At 41.0% G+C, this 17,945-nt stretch overlaps 1 protein-coding gene across 2 annotated transcripts; it reads right to left on the reverse strand.

Annotated features, from left to right (window-relative positions):
• Window positions 1-2,129: 2,129 nt before the first annotated feature.
• Window positions 2,130-16,953, reverse strand: CLTB (clathrin light chain B). 2 transcript variants are annotated; one of them, XM_075274698.1, is made up of 6 exons: window positions 16,610-16,953; window positions 8,981-9,030; window positions 6,809-6,926; window positions 6,310-6,421; window positions 3,566-3,619; window positions 2,130-2,709 (listed from the first exon to the last, which is right to left on the reverse strand). In XM_075274698.1, exons 1-6 carry the CDS (start codon window positions 16,791-16,793, stop codon window positions 2,538-2,540), a joined length of 690 nt encoding a protein of 229 aa, XP_075130799.1. In that variant the 5' UTR covers window positions 16,794-16,953; the 3' UTR covers window positions 2,130-2,537. The 2 variants fall into 2 exon arrangements, with proteins under 2 accessions (XP_075130799.1, XP_075130800.1); XM_075274699.1 differs by lacking the exon at window positions 3,566-3,619 and having other exon boundaries at window positions 16,610-16,950.
• Between the last annotated feature and the right edge of the window lie 992 nt (window positions 16,954-17,945).

The raw sequence follows: 17,945 nt of genomic DNA on the forward strand, positions 1-17,945 counted from the left end.
TTTTGTATGCAAAATAGTGTCCAAAACAAAAATGTTCTCCATTAGCCTAAACATAAATAATTTTACACATAGAACAATACTCAGTGTTAATAATGGATATATTTAATACGAGGAAAAATAGATATTTTTTTTCCTTTTTATGCAAATAATATAGCAAATCACCTTTTCCACATGGCTCCTGAGATATCCTGATCCCTTGGGGTTGATTTATATTTTAAGGGGTATTTCTATCACAGACGTTTGCAGTATATCTACAGGGCTGGGGTATTTTTGAGATTCTCAGAGAAGTGCTTTGAGTTTATTGTGACTGTGCTTTGAGTCTATTCTATTTGTTGTTGTTTTTAAATCAAGAGAGCCACAGCTATGAGGATACCTCTTCATACACAGCAACTACAAGGCAGGGGTCTAGTCCCTTTCCCAAAATAGGTGTGGGTCTCTGAGGGGTGTGGCTGTGGAGTCGAAACCAATTTTGCACGTAATTGGAAAAAGGTCACAGGCTCCCGTTTCAAAATAAAATGATTTGTTATTTTTACAATTATTAATATTGTATAATTAATTAGATGTATAGCTTGTTACATATTTATTTTTATAGGAATTCAATCACAAGTCTGCTTCTGTCTGACAAAAATGTATTTTTTCCTATCAGAGTGTCTTTGTAGAATGGGAGGAAATCCACACAAACTCGGGGAGAATATACAAACTCCTTGCAGATGTTGTTCCTGGCAGGATTCGAACCCAAGACTCCAGTGCTGCAAGGCTGCAGTGCTAACCACTGAGCCACTATGTTGCCCTATGGCTGCCAAATATTTGTGAAGGAGTCAGCTGTATTGCATATCAACTCCACAGTCCTGTTGAAGTGTGACCTGCATCTATAACACATTTATGGCATATCCTGTGGATATCCCACAAATGTCCAAGAATGGAAGTACTGTAATACTTTTTGACAAATAATGGATAAAAAATGGAGGTAACAAAAGTTAATAGTTGGCTGTATTTTTTCCATCAAAACAATGAAGATACAGAGAGCTAAGATTGTTGATGTAAGATATATTGTAGCAATGAGTTCTCACCATTGTAGGGTATACTTATATACTGTGGAGTAGCAGGGCAGGGTGTCATAGCACTATCACAATTTAGGCCACAGAAAAAAGAGAATTCCATGTCCACAGCCCAAACCTTTTTCTAAAAGAAATCAGTAACACCATGTTATGTGACATCAAATCCATTACAGCATCGAAGACCCAGGAAGCAGACGTAGAAGGCACAAAAATAATGATATTACCATTGCTTTCTATGGAAACAGTGCTACATCTTTGTAGGAATATAAAACAAGCCAGCATGACTTGCTGAGATAGTCTCTTATACTGAAAATAAACATTCCTGTTGGCACATTTCATGTACCCAAATGGTGGTCAAATAGGGAAACAAATATGTGCTAGGCAATCTGAGGATCCACTTACTGAGGATACATAAATCAGGTTATGTAATACTAATTATTCTTATTCTTCCCAGTACTGCATTGAAATCTGACTTTAATAAGACTCAAGTGTGCCTAAAACATCATCTAAAATATTTTTTCATGGATCTAATGGATAGAAGCAGCAGTGGACGATGGTACGATTTATAAGGATTATTCAACATTCAGTCATGTAAAAAAATTTTAAATATTAATTAAAGTCGTAATTCTTTTTGTCCCTTGCTGTCAGTATCCTACAATGGTTGTTGTAGGATATACATCACTAGAGACTTAATATAACGGACACCAAGTCATCACATACAATGATGAGATATCAGTGGGGACACAAAGAAGTCAGAGTAGTATATTACACTATATTATATGCCACACAACCAATTTAAAGGATTTGTACAGGTTTACAAACTATTTTTTCCTGTTGCTCAAGACTCTTTGTATATTTGCTTCATGTTTTCCTCATTCTAAATGTATAGACGTAATAAAAGAAATTGTTGCAGAAATATACACATCCTTGAATATCCATGTCAGCTTCATAAAGTAGTTTTAGATATGATAAAATAAGATGTTTATTGATAGGTTGTGTCTTGTTTGAGTTTGTCTGATCTGTATGTTTTGTGCATTATACAGTATGTGCATAGATTTATTCAACCCCAGATCACAGGGAATTACAGTTCATTGTAACCCCATCTGTTTAATGTGCAATTTCCTTGCATACAGGCTTTTCATTTCCAGAACACCTTAAGTAAAATATATGGACAAGCATTGTTAAAAGCCAGGCACACACAGAAAAGAACACAAATCTCCCCAAGCAAAAGCTCACGGCCACCGCATGCTCCCATTAACACTGCCTCAATTTACCAAACAATAACCTAATAGAATAACTGAATGAAATCAGATCTGGTATAGACATTGCATTTACAGTTCTTCTGAAGGATGTGTAGGGAATAGTATCAGGGGATGGATCTTGTTAACATTAAGGGCATAAGTGAATGGCCTCAGACTTGTAAGGATGGGTTCTTTGGTGTGAAGCAGGGAGGTGGGAGGGTGAGGCTGGATGAGAAAATTAGCGAGAGAGCGGCGTCTGCTTCAAGGAGATAAGTACAGATCTCAGACGAGATACATCTTTAGACTGCTTGCTGCTCTTGGGGTTGAAATCACAGAGGCGGGCAACACGCTCCCATTCAAACCCAGTTTCTTCATCCTTGGTCTCCGAAACTAACGCTTCATCTGATGCCCTTTATTGAGAAAACAGCAAATATTAGCTATGCAATATGGGTACTATATAGCACATTATACATTTATGTGTAGACACTACACAGGACTAAGCACATTTGCATATGATCATTCAACTTGAAGGCTAACAGAGCCATAATACAGCACTCACTGTAGTACAGTACTATAGGCTGCATGGACTCATGTCATGTCATTCTCTCTTCGCCAGTTTTCTGGTGTAAAGGGATGGTATTGTGGTGCACACTTGGAGAATTTCTTGCGGCAAATGTGCGTCACAACTCCCGTTCTGCGTCTTGCTCACCAGTTTTAAATAAGTTAACCTTATTAGAAAACCCTTTTGTACATATCCTCTTATGGAATTCTGAATTAATTTAGAGTAGTGCCCATTTCCATACCCCATCAACTACCTGTAGTAGAGGGTAGCTACTAACAACCTATTCAACCAACCAATTGAAGGGAAAATGCCAGGTTCCCCAACAGATTATCATTGCTCACAGACATTACTAGGACTCCTCCCTGTAAGGCTCTATGCACATGGTTGTGTGCTCTGTCAGTGTACTAGCCATGTTTTTCACAGCACATTGACCATTCCTCTCCATGGCCCCATACAGATGCTTTTGTATTATAACGGGCCTGAGTATGCACCAGAGTCCAGGGCAAAACTCAGAACAGGTCCTATGCCAGAGATATCTATAGCTAACAAATAGCTTAATACTGGTATATATATATCATTTCCTATATAGTACATAATATAACTCTAGGTGATAAAAATCGAACTCTTTTGTGTTATTATTTCATATTATGTTTAGATTCTCAAATGACGATTCAAAAGAAGAGAATAAGACAAGCTGAACATACACGTAACCAATGACCTCAGCATTAGGCTGCTGGTAAAATGCTTTGTCCGCAATCCTGGGTTAGTAGCATAAAAAGGGAGGAAGAGAAAGAGAAGACAAAAATGAAAATGAAGAAGAAAGTTAGTAAAATAGTAGTGCAAACAAGTAAGTGGGGAAAATGATATTGTCTCTTGGAGAAACATGATTTTTGGTGATAATTTATCTTCATTTAGCGGCCACCTTATATACCTGTGCAGTCACACTTTCCAAAAATTGCAATAAAATCAATATGGAGGGCATTCTAGTCTGAGAGGGGCTAAACACTGTCTTCAGAATCTCAGCTCTCCTGCATTACACAAGAGCGTGCCCCAATACTCCAGGATAAGGTAGGATAAGGAAGGCAAAGAATAAATATGTCAAGAATTGAGAAAGGAGCCACAGTTTGTTAAAGTTTATTACACAATGTATTTATCATAAAGTTTTGACAGGAAATTATATGTTCTTTGAAAGTCCTAGGCACCCTTTAACCTCTTAACAGTTTTAACAGCAAAATACCTAAGACTGAGTTTACACAGAGATTTTTTGTCAGGATTTTGAGACGGAATCCGCCACAAAATCCTGACCAACAAAACGGCTCCCATTGATTTCAATGGGAGCTGGTCAGTTCTCTTTTACGCGAGCGGTTTGTTCCGGCTCCTGGAAAAAATAAGTGACATGCTCATTCTACAGGCGGATGCCGCGGCTGGACTTCCGCCTGAAGGCACTCCCTCCCGACTAGGCCCATTCATTTGGGCCTAATCCGGAGCAGAGTGCCACGACTGGATGCCGGTGCACTGTCTTGGCATCCAGTAGCGGCTACCTGTTTTTTGGTCCGGAACCTGAGGCAGCCTCCGCGTCAAATTCCAGACCAAAAAACCCTGTCTGAACTTAGCCTTAGAGTGTAGCCCTAGGAGGAGACAGGCAGTACAACTACAGCTCTAGCTCTGGTGCTTGGATTTTACAATAAGACACAAATCTAACCTGTATCCCCATTAGAACCAGACTATCACTGGTTGAAGTGGAAGCTGTATATACTCAGCTCTCTCTTGCCAGTGTGCAGGGGAGAGGAGAGACTTCTCATTCTCCAGACTCGGTGACTTCAGATAACCCCAAGGAAGATTTTTTCATGACATTCACCCCATGTCCCCTTTATTAATTAGAGAGCATACTTGCTCTCATTGTCACAAAATAGAGTCTTTTTTTGGAGTGATCAGAGAAGCACTTGTTCTTCTGATCACTGTTTTGTGCCTAGTTAAGGTGTTTGTTGCCTTCACAACATGGAAATTTAACCCATTACATGCGGCAATCAATGCTAACCATAGTGGTTTTACAGAAAAAAGTAAAAATAGACATTTATTTTCCTTGTTAGCTAAACAAATAAAAAATACAGAATTGGTATGCCATTTACCCTACATGATAAACGCCATAAACCCTAATATTCAGATGCAAGAACTGATGAATTTTGTTCATTTAATCCTTGAATGGGGTGGATTTGAAGAAAAAGTGCATTTGTGTGACTTTCTTACGGGCTTTGTTTTTACGGAGTTCACTGTGCAGCCAGAATGACATGTCACCTGTATTCTATATTTCGGTACGATTCCGAGGATACCAAATTTATATGGTTTTATTTACATTTTAACCCCTTAACAAAAAGCCAAAACTGTGCCTAAAATTTTTTTTTCTAAAAGTTGCCATATTCTGACACTCAGAACTTTTTTATACTCCCACGTACAGGGATGTATTGGGCTTCTTTTTTTGCGGGGCCAGGTGTACTTTTTAGTTCTACCATTTTGGGGAACTGCTTTTGCTTTAATCACTTTTTATTCAAATTTTTATTAGAGGCAAAAGAGTGAAAAAACAACAGTTTGGCAGTTTTGACTTTTTTTCCCACTACGGTGTTTACAGTACGGGAAAAAATATTTTTCTAGATTTGTAGACCTGGCGTTTTTGGACACAGAAACACCTAATGTGTATGTCTTTCATAGTATTTAAGTACTTTTTTAAGTAATTTTTTTAAAATATATTTTTATTTATTTATTTATTTGAGGATTTATTAGACCCCCTATGGGTCTTGAACTCCAGGGTGTCTGATCACTAATGCAATGCATTACAATGTTAATGCATTGCAATAGATTGCAAAAATCTGGCATTTCTATTGCAAGCTACATAGAGTAGCCTGCAATGGAAAGTACAGAATGACAGGCCAGGGAGCCTTCACAAGGCTCCCAGCTGTCATAGAAACAGGGCGCAGGCCCCGGAGCTTGCTCCGGGTGCCTGCAATCGCCGGGAAAATGGCGCATCGGTCAACTTCGACCGAGGAGCCAGAGGGGTTAATGTCCACAATCGGAAACCCAGAGGAGTTAGTTCTCCTAGCTCTCATTCCTATCCATGCATTTGGAGAAACACTTTCCTCTTCTGCAGAGTCACTTTGGTAGTGACATACACATGAGTGAATTTATCAATACTTGAATATAGATAGGGTGAGTAGAGACTGCTTTCTGTATCCAAAAACAAATCTGCTCCACTTCTTAGAATTAATGGTAAATGAATAAATGCCACAAAAAAATACCACTACACCTCAATAAATCCAACACCACTTTGGTGAAATGCTTTGCAGACATGTAAGTTTTATTATTTTGTCATATATACAGTTTATCTTGTATTTTACACCGCATTACAATAAGTATAACATGTAAAGTATACAGTTGATAAAATGACATCACTAACCTGTTTGTAACCTTATTCTTCTCTATTTGCTCACTCTGCCGCTGGTACCACTCTTCTAGATCCTTCTTGGCCTTCTCTCTCCACTCCTGTTCTGTCACCTTGGCAGCTGCATCTGTAAAAGAATAGAAACATTCCCAAAAGATTACCTAAACCACCGCTACACTTTGTATGGCATTATTACAGAGAGCCACGCTGTCCCAGAGCAGCTCATCTGAAGGGGTCCCAGGTGAGATCCTCGCAGGTCTAATATTGATGACCTATCCTAAGGATATACCATCAGTATTACGAACTAGATAACCCCTTTCAGTTGAACAGTGCGGCAATAACATATATTTCAGTTGAAATGTGTTAACTGAAAGCTGCCTGATAGATATACCAATCACAATGTCTAGGTACCAATATGTACACTAGATACGTGGATTTTTTCTGGTTAAAATAAAGCTCGTGAAACATCTGCTAAAAGGATAGACATAACTCAAAAGGTTGGTTCACAACATACCCAATTCCTCCAGGCGCACCTTCTGTTCCTCTCTCCATTTACGAAGGCTTTCAGGTTCTTGGGTTAGTCTATCAGCCTGTGCTATAGCTGCATATCCATCATTCATTCCACCAGACTCCTGTAAGAAATAAGATATGGATGATACCCATGTAACTAGTCATTCCTCAAAATGTATCGCCAGAGCAAAAACTTCCAGCCATACATTATACCTTTACAGAAAAAAACCATTGCCTAGTGAAAATTGCAAACTCTTGAGCCTTATCCATAGTGCAGCTTAAGATGTTGGGAGGAGATAATAATGTAATAGAACATACCCATATATCATACACATCATTTATGACACGCGAGCATTATGACATTTAATAATAGAACATTGCTATCATTGTCACTAGGCAAAATGAATCCTCAATAGCCACTAGGAGAAGCTCAGTACAAAGGAATGAATACAGCTACCACTGAACTAAATGGAAGCTGTAAAACTCTGCGCTTCCCCTAGTGGCAACTGCAGGAAAATGCAGTAGATAAGCATTGGGCCCCCTTCACCCACTGGCCCAATTGCAACTGTGATCTGCCTACATCGGAGGTACGCCACTGAAATACAGGGAATATTAATTTTTTTTTGCTATTCCTCTCTATTCAAATCCTTCTCTTCCGCCAAGTCATGTTATCTTAATCTGACCTCCAAAATATCTACATAACTTAATGTACCACTCAAAAGGGTAAGTTTAATACGTTACATAGGTTATATTACTCTCCAAAATGTCTCTACTATCAAAAGAGATTACAGATGAAAGTCCTTAGTGCCATCAGGGGGAGGCTGACTGGATACACATGATCTGGGGCGGCACTCATCTTTTTAGGTTGTCGGGAGCACTATTAAATAAGATATAAGACATTCTGGGCTGCAGAAATTTGTATTTCGAGAGATTTCTCATGTTTGATAATGGATACCAGAAGGAGGCCTGTATTTATAGATTACTATTGTAATGTCTCTGCCTGTTCGGGTCTCTGCGCCACCCTCTGCTCGCACGCTGCGACGCAGGAGTTGTGTGCAGTTTGATTCCTTGCTTAGACTTTTTGGTTGCACTGTGTTAACACTGCTCTATTTCTGTAATTGAATTTCCACCACACCCATCTCCTGCACCTTGTTTGCCTCTGTTCATGAAATGGTTAATTCTAGCCTAGCCTGTGTGACTGACAGCCTGTCTTCCAATCAAGCCTAGGTCAGGTCTTCAGGCCATCATTCCACACTGACTTGCTGGCTATTGACTTTGTCCCTGCTAAGCGTCTCTTCTTCTACTATTATATTACTGACCTTTGGCTTTCCCTATTGACTATTCTTTTGGACCTCGATTTGGCACTGCATAGCTCGACTATTACTGGACCATTGGCTAGCTGACCTCCTTTTGTTGTTGTTTGACTTGTCTGCGTTTTGTGTTTTACGTATATAGTAAGGGCCCGTCGCCCAGTTGCCGCCTATTATGTAGGATAGGACTGGCAAGCAGGAAGGGAAAGCGGGGGGTTTCAGCTCAGGGCCCTGTGGTTTGCAACTGTTTTATCCCAATTAAACCACTTCTCCTAGGGACTTTCTGAAGCTAGACCTAGGGACACTGGCATAACTAGGAATGGCGGGGCGCCAAGGCTAACATTTAACATGCGGCCCTCCAGCCCCCAATCCTCTCTCCCACATAAACCACATTCCTGCACACAGTATTATGCCCCATAGTGGCTCCTGCACACAGTATTATGCGCCATAGTGGCCCCTGCACACAGTATTATGCCCCATAGTGACCCCTGCACACAGTATTATGCCCCATAGTGGCCCCTGCACACAGTATTATGCCCCATAGTGGCCCCTGCACACAGTATTATGCCCCATAGTAGCCCCTGCACACAGTATTATCCCCCATAGTGGCCCCTGCACACAGTATTATCCCCCATAGTGGCCCCTGCACACAGTATTATGCCCCATAGTAGCCCCTGCACACAGTATTATCCCCCATAGTGGCCCCTGCACACAGTATTATGCCCCATAGTATGCCCCATAGTAGCACCTGCAAACAGTATTTTGCCCCATAGTGGCCCCTGCACACAGCATTAATCTACTAAGGCAAACAGGATTGCCCACTGTAAACAGACCTTTACGTTACATCATTTGTAAGTGATTCTTACCTGGTCTAAGTCTCCATTAACTGGTGTGGTCACAAGGTCATCAAATCCCCCTATGAAGGAAAACACATTCATGGTCAGGATAAGCCTTCCTTCTGAGTCTCGATTGCTCAATCTTTTTTGAAGCACTTTTTTTTTTTTTTTTTTTTTTACACATTTTCTTAGACGTTTCTTGCTGTGTTTTTTTTCTGTGTGAAAAATAATCATGCTGCATTTTAGAAAAAAATGCACCAGATTTATCACAGTGACTGATGCTGGATAATAAATCTGGTATATTGGCAGCCAATGTAATCCAGATTTATCCACCTATTAGATGGCTTAGTTATCAACAAACAAAAAAAAACGTACAAAGTGCAGTGACCCTTTCCTGACAAATCCAGCCTGATTTTCAATAAGCCAAGTCCGCCCATCACAGAATGAGTAGAAACAGACAGAAAATGTCTAATGCAGTTAATAAATTTGGTGTAAGGCACGTTGAACAGATTTTTGGAACAAAACAATCATAATGTGGCCTATTTTCAGTAGCAAATTTGCCCCATTGTATATAATCATATCATTTCTTGCTGAATAAGGGCACGTTCTATGTTGGGAACAGAAAGACTGAAAATAAATTAAGAGTGATCTAATGGTACACAATATGGGATCTAATGGTAAACAAATGGGTTTCCATAGTAAAATTGTGCTGGTACCTGTGACTTCGTCTGCGGTGATTGTAGAAGTGGGTAAATACAGGCGCGGGTAAGGTTTTCGTACTGTGTATAAGGTATGGGATATGAAATGTAACTTTGTATCTTGTTTTCTTGTAATCCAGAGAATACGTGAGACTTTGGTGTTGAATGTAATTAGTATTTCAGCTGCTATACGGTGTTCTGAGAAACTGTACATAGTGTCTTTGGGACAGAGGTATTTCAAGTGAATATACTTCAATATACGACATTGTATGATTTGTTATTTTCCGCCAGTACATGTAAGTTTTGGGCACAGGATACTTTTGAGCAAGCAACATAAAGTTGTCCATGTGAGAAGCATGGTGTGGCCAAATGTATTCCTGCTACTTTCAGTGTTTGTCCTTGGGATTTATTAATGGTCATTGTAAAAGCCAACTTAAGGGGAAATTGTACTCGTTTGAATTGAAATGGGAAATTATTTTGTATAATTGGAATGCGTGGGGTTAACACACTGTCACCTTTAGCTGCTCCTGTAAGAATAGTGGCTTCAATGATATTTGTTCCTAGTTGTGTGACACGTAGCCTCGTGCCATTACACAATCGGGGTGCATCGAGATTACGCATTAGTAGAACAGGGACGCCAATCTTGAGTTCTAGTTTATGTGAAGGGACGCCGGGTAATTCTAACGTGGGCAGTAAGGCATATTGGTGACATTATTATCGACCGTTACGTGTTCGTGGTGTGTTGAAACGGTACATCGGAGTATACAAGCTAGAAGTAGTCCCAATGCAAACATGCTATCGGAACTTATCAGTGTCGTTGGCGTGGAGACCTAGGGAAGGTGGATGGATCGTGAAGACGAAACAGCAGTGAGGTGAGAGTGCCGTCGGGGTGATTGATTCCTTTAAAAGTCATTATGTGTCAAGTTTTGCATCTAACTATACAATACAAATATGAAGAATAATTTACCATTTTATTTTGTTGCTTTTTTCCAACTCCAACTCAAACCTAAATTGGCCCCAGCTCCGTCTCTACAGCCTTGATGACTGCTAGTCACCATTCACTTACATTAGCGAAGCATTTGCAGGGTGACACTGCGATCTTATATGACGGGAGTAGCCCTCGCCTAAAACCAGCATAATTCTGAATAAGTATTGAAAGCAGCTGTGTATGAGTAAGGACTAAAGCATGAACTAGTTATGATAAATAATAATATATTTGCTAAATAACTAAGCTTTTCTTTTGTACACATAAAACGGTTACATTGTACATCAGAATTTAGTATGAAAATACTTAAAAGGATAATAATGTATTTGCTAATGAAGGCACAGCAAAAAATCCCGTAGTATAAAAGAAATTCCTCAAGGAGGGGGGTTTACAATAAGGCCCTGTATCATGTAATATGACATTTGTGTGCCACACAAAGAAAACTAGAGAAACTGGAAATCTTTGTAATCCATCTGCGGCCGATTCTGTTTAGGAATATTCCAGTGATGCAAATGATATTGTTACATTTCATCGCTGCGAATTTGCAAGTCTGCTGGTTTGATGTAGAACAGTAAATGTCTCTATGTAAAAGCCTTATGTAGAGTTCTGCCTAAGTTAGGACTTACATTTGGATGTACAGTATATGCTTAAAGGGGTTAAGCAGAGATAAACAAAGCTTGCCAGTGCATTTCTTTGAACTAAATAAGTTTTATTACTAATATATTAGCAGGTTCTAGAGCACAGTGGGGTGCCAGGCAGCTTTGTGTACTGACTTCACTACTCTCTGTAATATCACTGACTCCGATCTACCCATTCAGCAGGTCCGTAGCGTAGAGCAGAGTCAGTCATGTGACCTATAGTTGGAGTTTAGGTAAGACAGAGGAAAGAGATTTCCCTACTCCCCACCTATGCTCCATGGTAGTTCCAGGAGGCCCGCTTATATATTAGTAATAATGCTTATTCAGTGAAGATCTTATAATTCATTAAGGCAGTGATTAAATTCATATTAAAGAAAATATGAACAAACTATATATCAGGGTCAGGGGATAATCATACACATCAGTGAGAGTGTGTGCCTACATAGGCAGTACGGAGACTTGCAAGTCATTCCTGCTCCGCTAGGGATTCTGGGTAAAAAAAAGAATACATTTGCATATTTTTTACCCAAACTATATATGTAACAGAATATTCAATTCTAATAGTTGTATAATATAATTAAAAATAATTAATCATTTTATTTTGAAGTCAGAGTTGGTAAGTCTGACTCCACCCAAATTTGGCCGGAACTCCAACTCATGAGCCCTGAGACAAATATGTTAATTTTAGCTGATTTTTCAAAGGGCGAGTCTACTGCTTGAGGCCGGGGCCCCACGTGGCATATATCCTGTGGAAAAAACTCAGCGTTTTACAGTCACAGCAAAGTGGTGAATCCCATCCCCACTTTACAATAAAATATGCGCAGCGTACAAGCTGTGATTTCTAAAACCGTTGTAGTTTTGGAAATGGAAGCATGTCAATTATACCTACGTAAACACTAATGGTTTTCCTATAGGTATATTTGAAGTAGAAAGTCTGCAGAAGAAACCGCAGCAAACTTTCTGTCCAAAGCATTGCAGGAAGAACTGCGATGCGTTGCCGCCATGGTTTTTCCTGCAACACTTTTTTTTGCTGCGGGATGCCATGTGACACCTTACCCTAAAGGGGTTTTAAACGTCTCAATTTCATTGCTTATCTAATGGTGGATATTGGTGGCTGGACTTACATTTGATCTTTGCTTATCTGTTTGGGTGTACATCAATAAATTTTTCCTTGATTCAAGCATCAAGATATGTGTCTGGGTTTGTTTCCTATTATGTTGTACTTTAGTTTAGAGAACCCTTTCAGAACACCAATAATGTGGCACCTCTATTGATTCCAGGGTTGTGAAAACTAAACACACGAAGAAAGAAATCTTCTGATGAATGAGTAGCTAGTGCCCTGGCAAGTAGTAATCAGATGATCAAGGTGTGTATACCGCCTCTAAGACGGCCTCCTCCCTTAGCTATGATTATAAACATGTTTTATAGCATTCCTGTGACTCACTCCTTCCTGCCTCCTTCTAATACAATCACACTAGAATCAATTTTCTGCTGCAGACAGTACCTAAGGCCCATACTCACATGTCTTTTTTTTATATGGACTCTATAATAGGGCACATTTATCAATAAAAGTCGGAACGGGACATTTCCATCTACATGTGTGCTATAATTTATGTTGCGCAGTATTTCTGACATATTTATGAACAGTGTGTACCAGAAAGAACAGAAACATACAACAGGTCCACAATTTTGAAAAATGTCCACCAGAATGGGCGAGGTTTAGAAGTAAATAACTAATAATACATTTATGAAACAGAAATGAAGAAATATGGCGCAGATTTTCTTGTGAAAAGTAGATCAAGTTTAAAATGATGTAAAATTATGAATTTTGCGCCAATTTACTTTGTGTGCCAGAAATTCCTGTTTGCCTCCTCAGTAAGTGAGAGATGATTTCCGCCTGCTTATTTTGCGCTCCATCATAGGATTAAAACAATGGACATTCACCATAGAATGCAGACTGAGCCTCCGCCATTTGCATTCATTCTCATGTTACCTTTCTGGTGGAAGGAAAAATCCTTCAGTTACAAAAGTAAACAAGCATGAATGAAGCTTTCTTCCGTCATATTGTTTACATTAAAGTCAATGGGAACGGACACAGATGGAGGGGGCTCCTTCTCTGTCCATGACTCTATTACTGTTAAAGTCTGTCCCTTTCATCCTATGACGGGTGAGAGAAATGGACATTCACAACGCTAGTTTGAACGTCCCATTAATAAAAAATCTCTGTATGCCTTCACATGAATTCAGCGGAATAGCATAGGCCCATAGATTTCAATAGGTGATGTATTACTGATCTGAAACAAAAGAATACAGAAGATACTGTGTATAGCAATGCATAGCATCGAATTATATTATAACAATGTACTACACTATCCAAAGGGTAAATATTTTTAGGATATTTCTAGTTTCTTAAATATACACAAATATTGTTAGATTGTAGCATTTTGTACATAGTGTATCGATACAACATTTATAAAGTCTGCTTCCTAGCACTCAATATATCTTAAAACACGGAGGTCCTGGGATTGAGTTTGCTGAATAATATTTATCTCTAGAAGTCTTCAATCCCTGCAATGTTTTTGTGCAGATGGAGATGTGGATTTTTGCTGCACTGTCATTGCTATAAAGGAACTTGCAGTGTATGTAACTCTTCACAGATGAATGCAAATATCTCATCACATGGAAATACTCAGCAAGACTAATAAACATCTGGGTGCCAAGTGGCTACAGGAATCAGGATGTCATGTTGGCCTCATGTCATAGTACCAGCCTTTCTACAAATGAGCTGTGTGCCAGGGCAGGCATACAGCCAGGCTTCTTGTGCTGCGGTGCCCGTAATAAAATCAAGGTTACAAAGATAAGGATTACAATGCTACATCTATGAAAGCTGGTACAAAAATTGGGTGGAGGAGTTCCCCTTTCTAGGGATGTAAAATATGAACTCTTTTCTATATAAGACTCTGTAAAACCCAGGAGACAGCCAGTATGGCAGCCATTACAGCTTCTAAAAGGGCTCCACTTGTGAACATGACTAGAGACAGTGTACAGCATCATGAAACAGATACATATAAATGACCTCCTTGGAGCCTAGGAAGGCTACGTGGCAACCCCTGACTATGCAGCCATATTGGTTGCCATCAAGTTTTCCAAGAAGATGTAGAATGGAATTTGACAATTTTGCAGATGAAAAAAGAATATTAAGTGTTAGGCATGTTAAAGTGGATCTGTCTGCTTTACGGAGTTGTCCAGGTCATATTTTTATTATATAATAATGCTGCTCACCTCTCCCTGGGTCTCTGTTTCCATTGGTGGCAGCTCCTTTGTTCTGGTTGACATCACCAGCAACAAGTCCCCTGGACCTCAATGCTTTAGTATATATGGAGTGCCAGATTTTATAAATGTTTTATCCATACGCTGTGTACACAATGCTGAGAACATTTTTTGCGAGGGGACCACTGCAGCCAATAACAGACCTCATAAAAGGCATGTGACTACTGTGATGTCATATTTATGAAGAGGTCACCGCTGAGACCTCTTATTGGCTGCAGTGGTCACTTAGCATAAACAGTCGGGAGATCTGTATATAGGCCAATAGAGTTGCCGCAGAGAGGTGGGTACTTGTTTTTTATGTTTGGTGTTCCTGTAGCAGCAGTAATAAATAATACAAATATAAAGTGGATAACACCTTTAATATGATAGCTGTGTACTACTAGTAGGTAAAACAGTACACAAAGCTGTCTGGTCCCTAACACTACCCAAGGGCTACAATGGTCACACAGTTTGAGTCCAAGTGTATTCATGTACCAAGCAATAGGCATGCCATACCCCACCTCACGTGACTGGTAGGCTGCTGTGTGTTTGTCAGTGACCATCCTGAGGGGTGGAGGGATAGCGCTGGACTCATAAACACAACCACATCCGAACTAGGAGTCTGGTGTGTTCTTGGAGCATGGCTAGAAGCCTTGTTTATGCCTACAAGCAGTATGGACCTATAGCTATAATACGCCAGTATGTTGACGCTCACATCCGCCTTTTTCAAGGAAAATGCCCTAAGTCTTTTTTTTTTAGGAACAAATAACTACAGCCACGGGCAGCTTTTCGTCATGGTTGGCCCACAAAGAAAAAGGATGCACCAGTGATGAGATAACAGCTGCTGGGATCCCCTTGGGCAATAAAGGTCCCATTGTTTTTGCAGCATTAAGTTCTTCACTGAGGGGGAAGACTTGCCGTAAATCTTCATTATACATGGTCTAGTAAACTGCATATCAGGCTATGGAGAGATCCCAATAAAAGTCTGAACCTGCTAAGCAATATATAATGTGGGTGGCTATAAACATAGGATAACAATCGGACAATAGTCAGTCCCAGTCACCCCCATTACCAGCTTGTTTGTTCTTCAGTAGGACAGTGTGAAATGTTTTTTTCCTCATGACAATGCTGTTTTTTATACTGATGGCAGCCCCTGTCCAGAGTCCTGAGGTATCAGATTTATCTGCAGAAACCCCACAAGCCCCAATTTCATCCATGCCTGGAATACATACAGGTCAAAATACAAGGCATGTTCCACATTTGGCCGTTTTCACAGATCCCTCAATACACTGTAATTTATGAGGGATCTGGGAAAATAGGGGCCAAAACTGCCGTGAGAAATGGTTTTCACTGCAGTTTTGCACCTTGGTTGTCTGAATGTAGCTTTAGGGCTCATTCACAGGATAGGATTCTACGGCCATTTGTTCGCCATTGTAGTAACGGGCAGCACAAGGCCCCATAGATTTTAAAGAATCTATTCACACGACTGTTGGTTTAATGGTCCATGTGAACATTCAAGAAAGAATAGAACATGCAATTTCTTCATGTCTGTAAGGGATCTATGAAAACGAATTACCCTTGTGTGCACACTTGGCAGTGAAAAAAGTACTTTATGCACAGCACTGCTGTATGAATGAGGCCATGAAGTAATGGGGACTGGGCCAGAACACTTCTTGCAGACCAGATAATGGTCCGGTGTCTTGGATCCAATGGTTCTCTTCTTTACACAAAGTGATGAGTGTATCAATATAAGCCCACACTAGTCATGGCCGCACACTGCTGCCCACTCCCTCCAGTGCTGCCCTAGCTTGTGCCAGCCTAACCATCTACAATGCCAGCTAATAAGTACTCAAGAACAGTGAACACGATGCTAGGCAGGACTGTAGCAGCAATGGATACCTGCTCTGTATGCAAACAATGCTGCACCTGCCAGCGCCTCCATTGTGTGACCTTGAAGAGGTGCCTACTAGAGTGCAAGCTCTGGAGCCAAGATCGCCCATACACCTGCTGTATCCCCTGTGTAACTCACCCACATCTGACTGCTCCATAGAAGACGCCTGGCTGCCCACCAGCACTGCCCCAAAGCCTTCGTCATTCTCTATCCCAGCTATCTCGCTTTCTTGCTGGGCCAGGAAAGCTGCGGCTGGGTCCTCTTCTGTCTCTGCGGCAGCTCCGCTCTCGGAGGAGGAAAAGAAGCCGAAATCGTCAGACATCTTTCCTTCCTTATAGCAGGGGTGTGCTTGTGTGTGTGTGACCTTATGACCAGGGAACTCAGAGATGAGGGCAGATCCTAGCAGGAGGTGCAAGCCATTCCCAGGGTACAATGAGCAGCACCCAACCCTATGCCTGCTGCTCCACTCTGGAGGCAGGACCAGAGCCGTGACATCAGAGCAGCGCGGCTGCAGTGCCGGGATGTGCCGCCAGGTGGTGCTGTGCGCGTACCCGGAACCTGTACAGGGACTGGAGTGCTGTGTCATGTCCATGACTGTCCTCAGCCTGCTGTGGTATCACATGTCGTGTGTGTGGCAGCTTGTGTCATACATGGAAGTGTTTCTCTGCACCTGTAGCCACCTTTATATGGCCTTGTCTGCTTTATACATTCTCAGACCAGAGTGTGCAGGCATGGCCATACTACCAGACATTCAAGGGACTCAAAGAGGGGCACAATGTGAGTGTGAGGGGGATAATGACTTTGCCCACTCCCATCTATTTCTATGTGCACCTGGGAAATGTATTATGGAGGTTGTGAGTACTCTGGCCATTGTAAATGCAAATGTAATGGAGCTATAGGTGTCCAGATCATGGCAGAGGGCACTTTGGAGATGGGTGAAGTCACAATTAATGTGCAGATGGCATAGGCTTGGGATACATGGTGACTCTCCTTCAGTGGCGTAACTACCGCCGTTGCAGCAGAGGCAGCTGCCACAGGGCCCGGGACATCCGCTACTGCTGCGGTTTTGTTTATTTTTATTTTTTTTAATAGGCCGTTACCAGCTGGAGTTACTCCAGCCGGTAACGGGCCCTATTTACTTACCAATCCTGGCAGGGGCCGGGATCGGTAAGTAACACCGCGGGCCCCACAAAATACATTTCCCAGGTGCACATTGCTCTATGCACTTCATAACTGCGGCACTGGCCATTTCTCCTACCAGAAGTTATTCAGACCCCCAAGTATAATGATCGGAGGCCAGGGATAGGTAAGAAACATAAAAAATACTGTTACTTACCTCTCCACGATCCGGGAAGGCTTCAGGCCTAGTTGTCTGACGTCTCTGCCGTCACATGACCCCTGCCTGCGTCACGGGTCATGTAACATCTGACGTCATAGAAGATGGACTACAGCGGAGGACTGCAGCGGAATCGGG

Source organism: Leptodactylus fuscus, chromosome 5, assembly GCF_031893055.1.
Source record: "Leptodactylus fuscus isolate aLepFus1 chromosome 5, aLepFus1.hap2, whole genome shotgun sequence".
NCBI lineage: Eukaryota > Metazoa > Chordata > Amphibia > Anura > Leptodactylidae > Leptodactylus > Leptodactylus fuscus.

Bases quoted from the DNA above. Each gene is read 5' to 3' on its own strand.
- CLTB (XM_075274698.1), bottom strand. From the start codon at position 16,793: ATGTCTGACGATTTCGGCTTCTTTTCCTCCTCCGAGAGCGGAGCTGCC. The intron at 6,422-6,808 runs GTATGTTGTGAA...ATTCTTTTACAG, and splicing joins GGTGCGCCTGGAGGAATTGG to ATGCAGCTGCCAAGGTGACA. The intron at 2,710-3,565 runs GTATGTTCAGCT...TTCTCAATAAAG, and splicing joins GCTGAGGTCATTGGTTACGT to GGCATCAGATGAAGCGTTAG.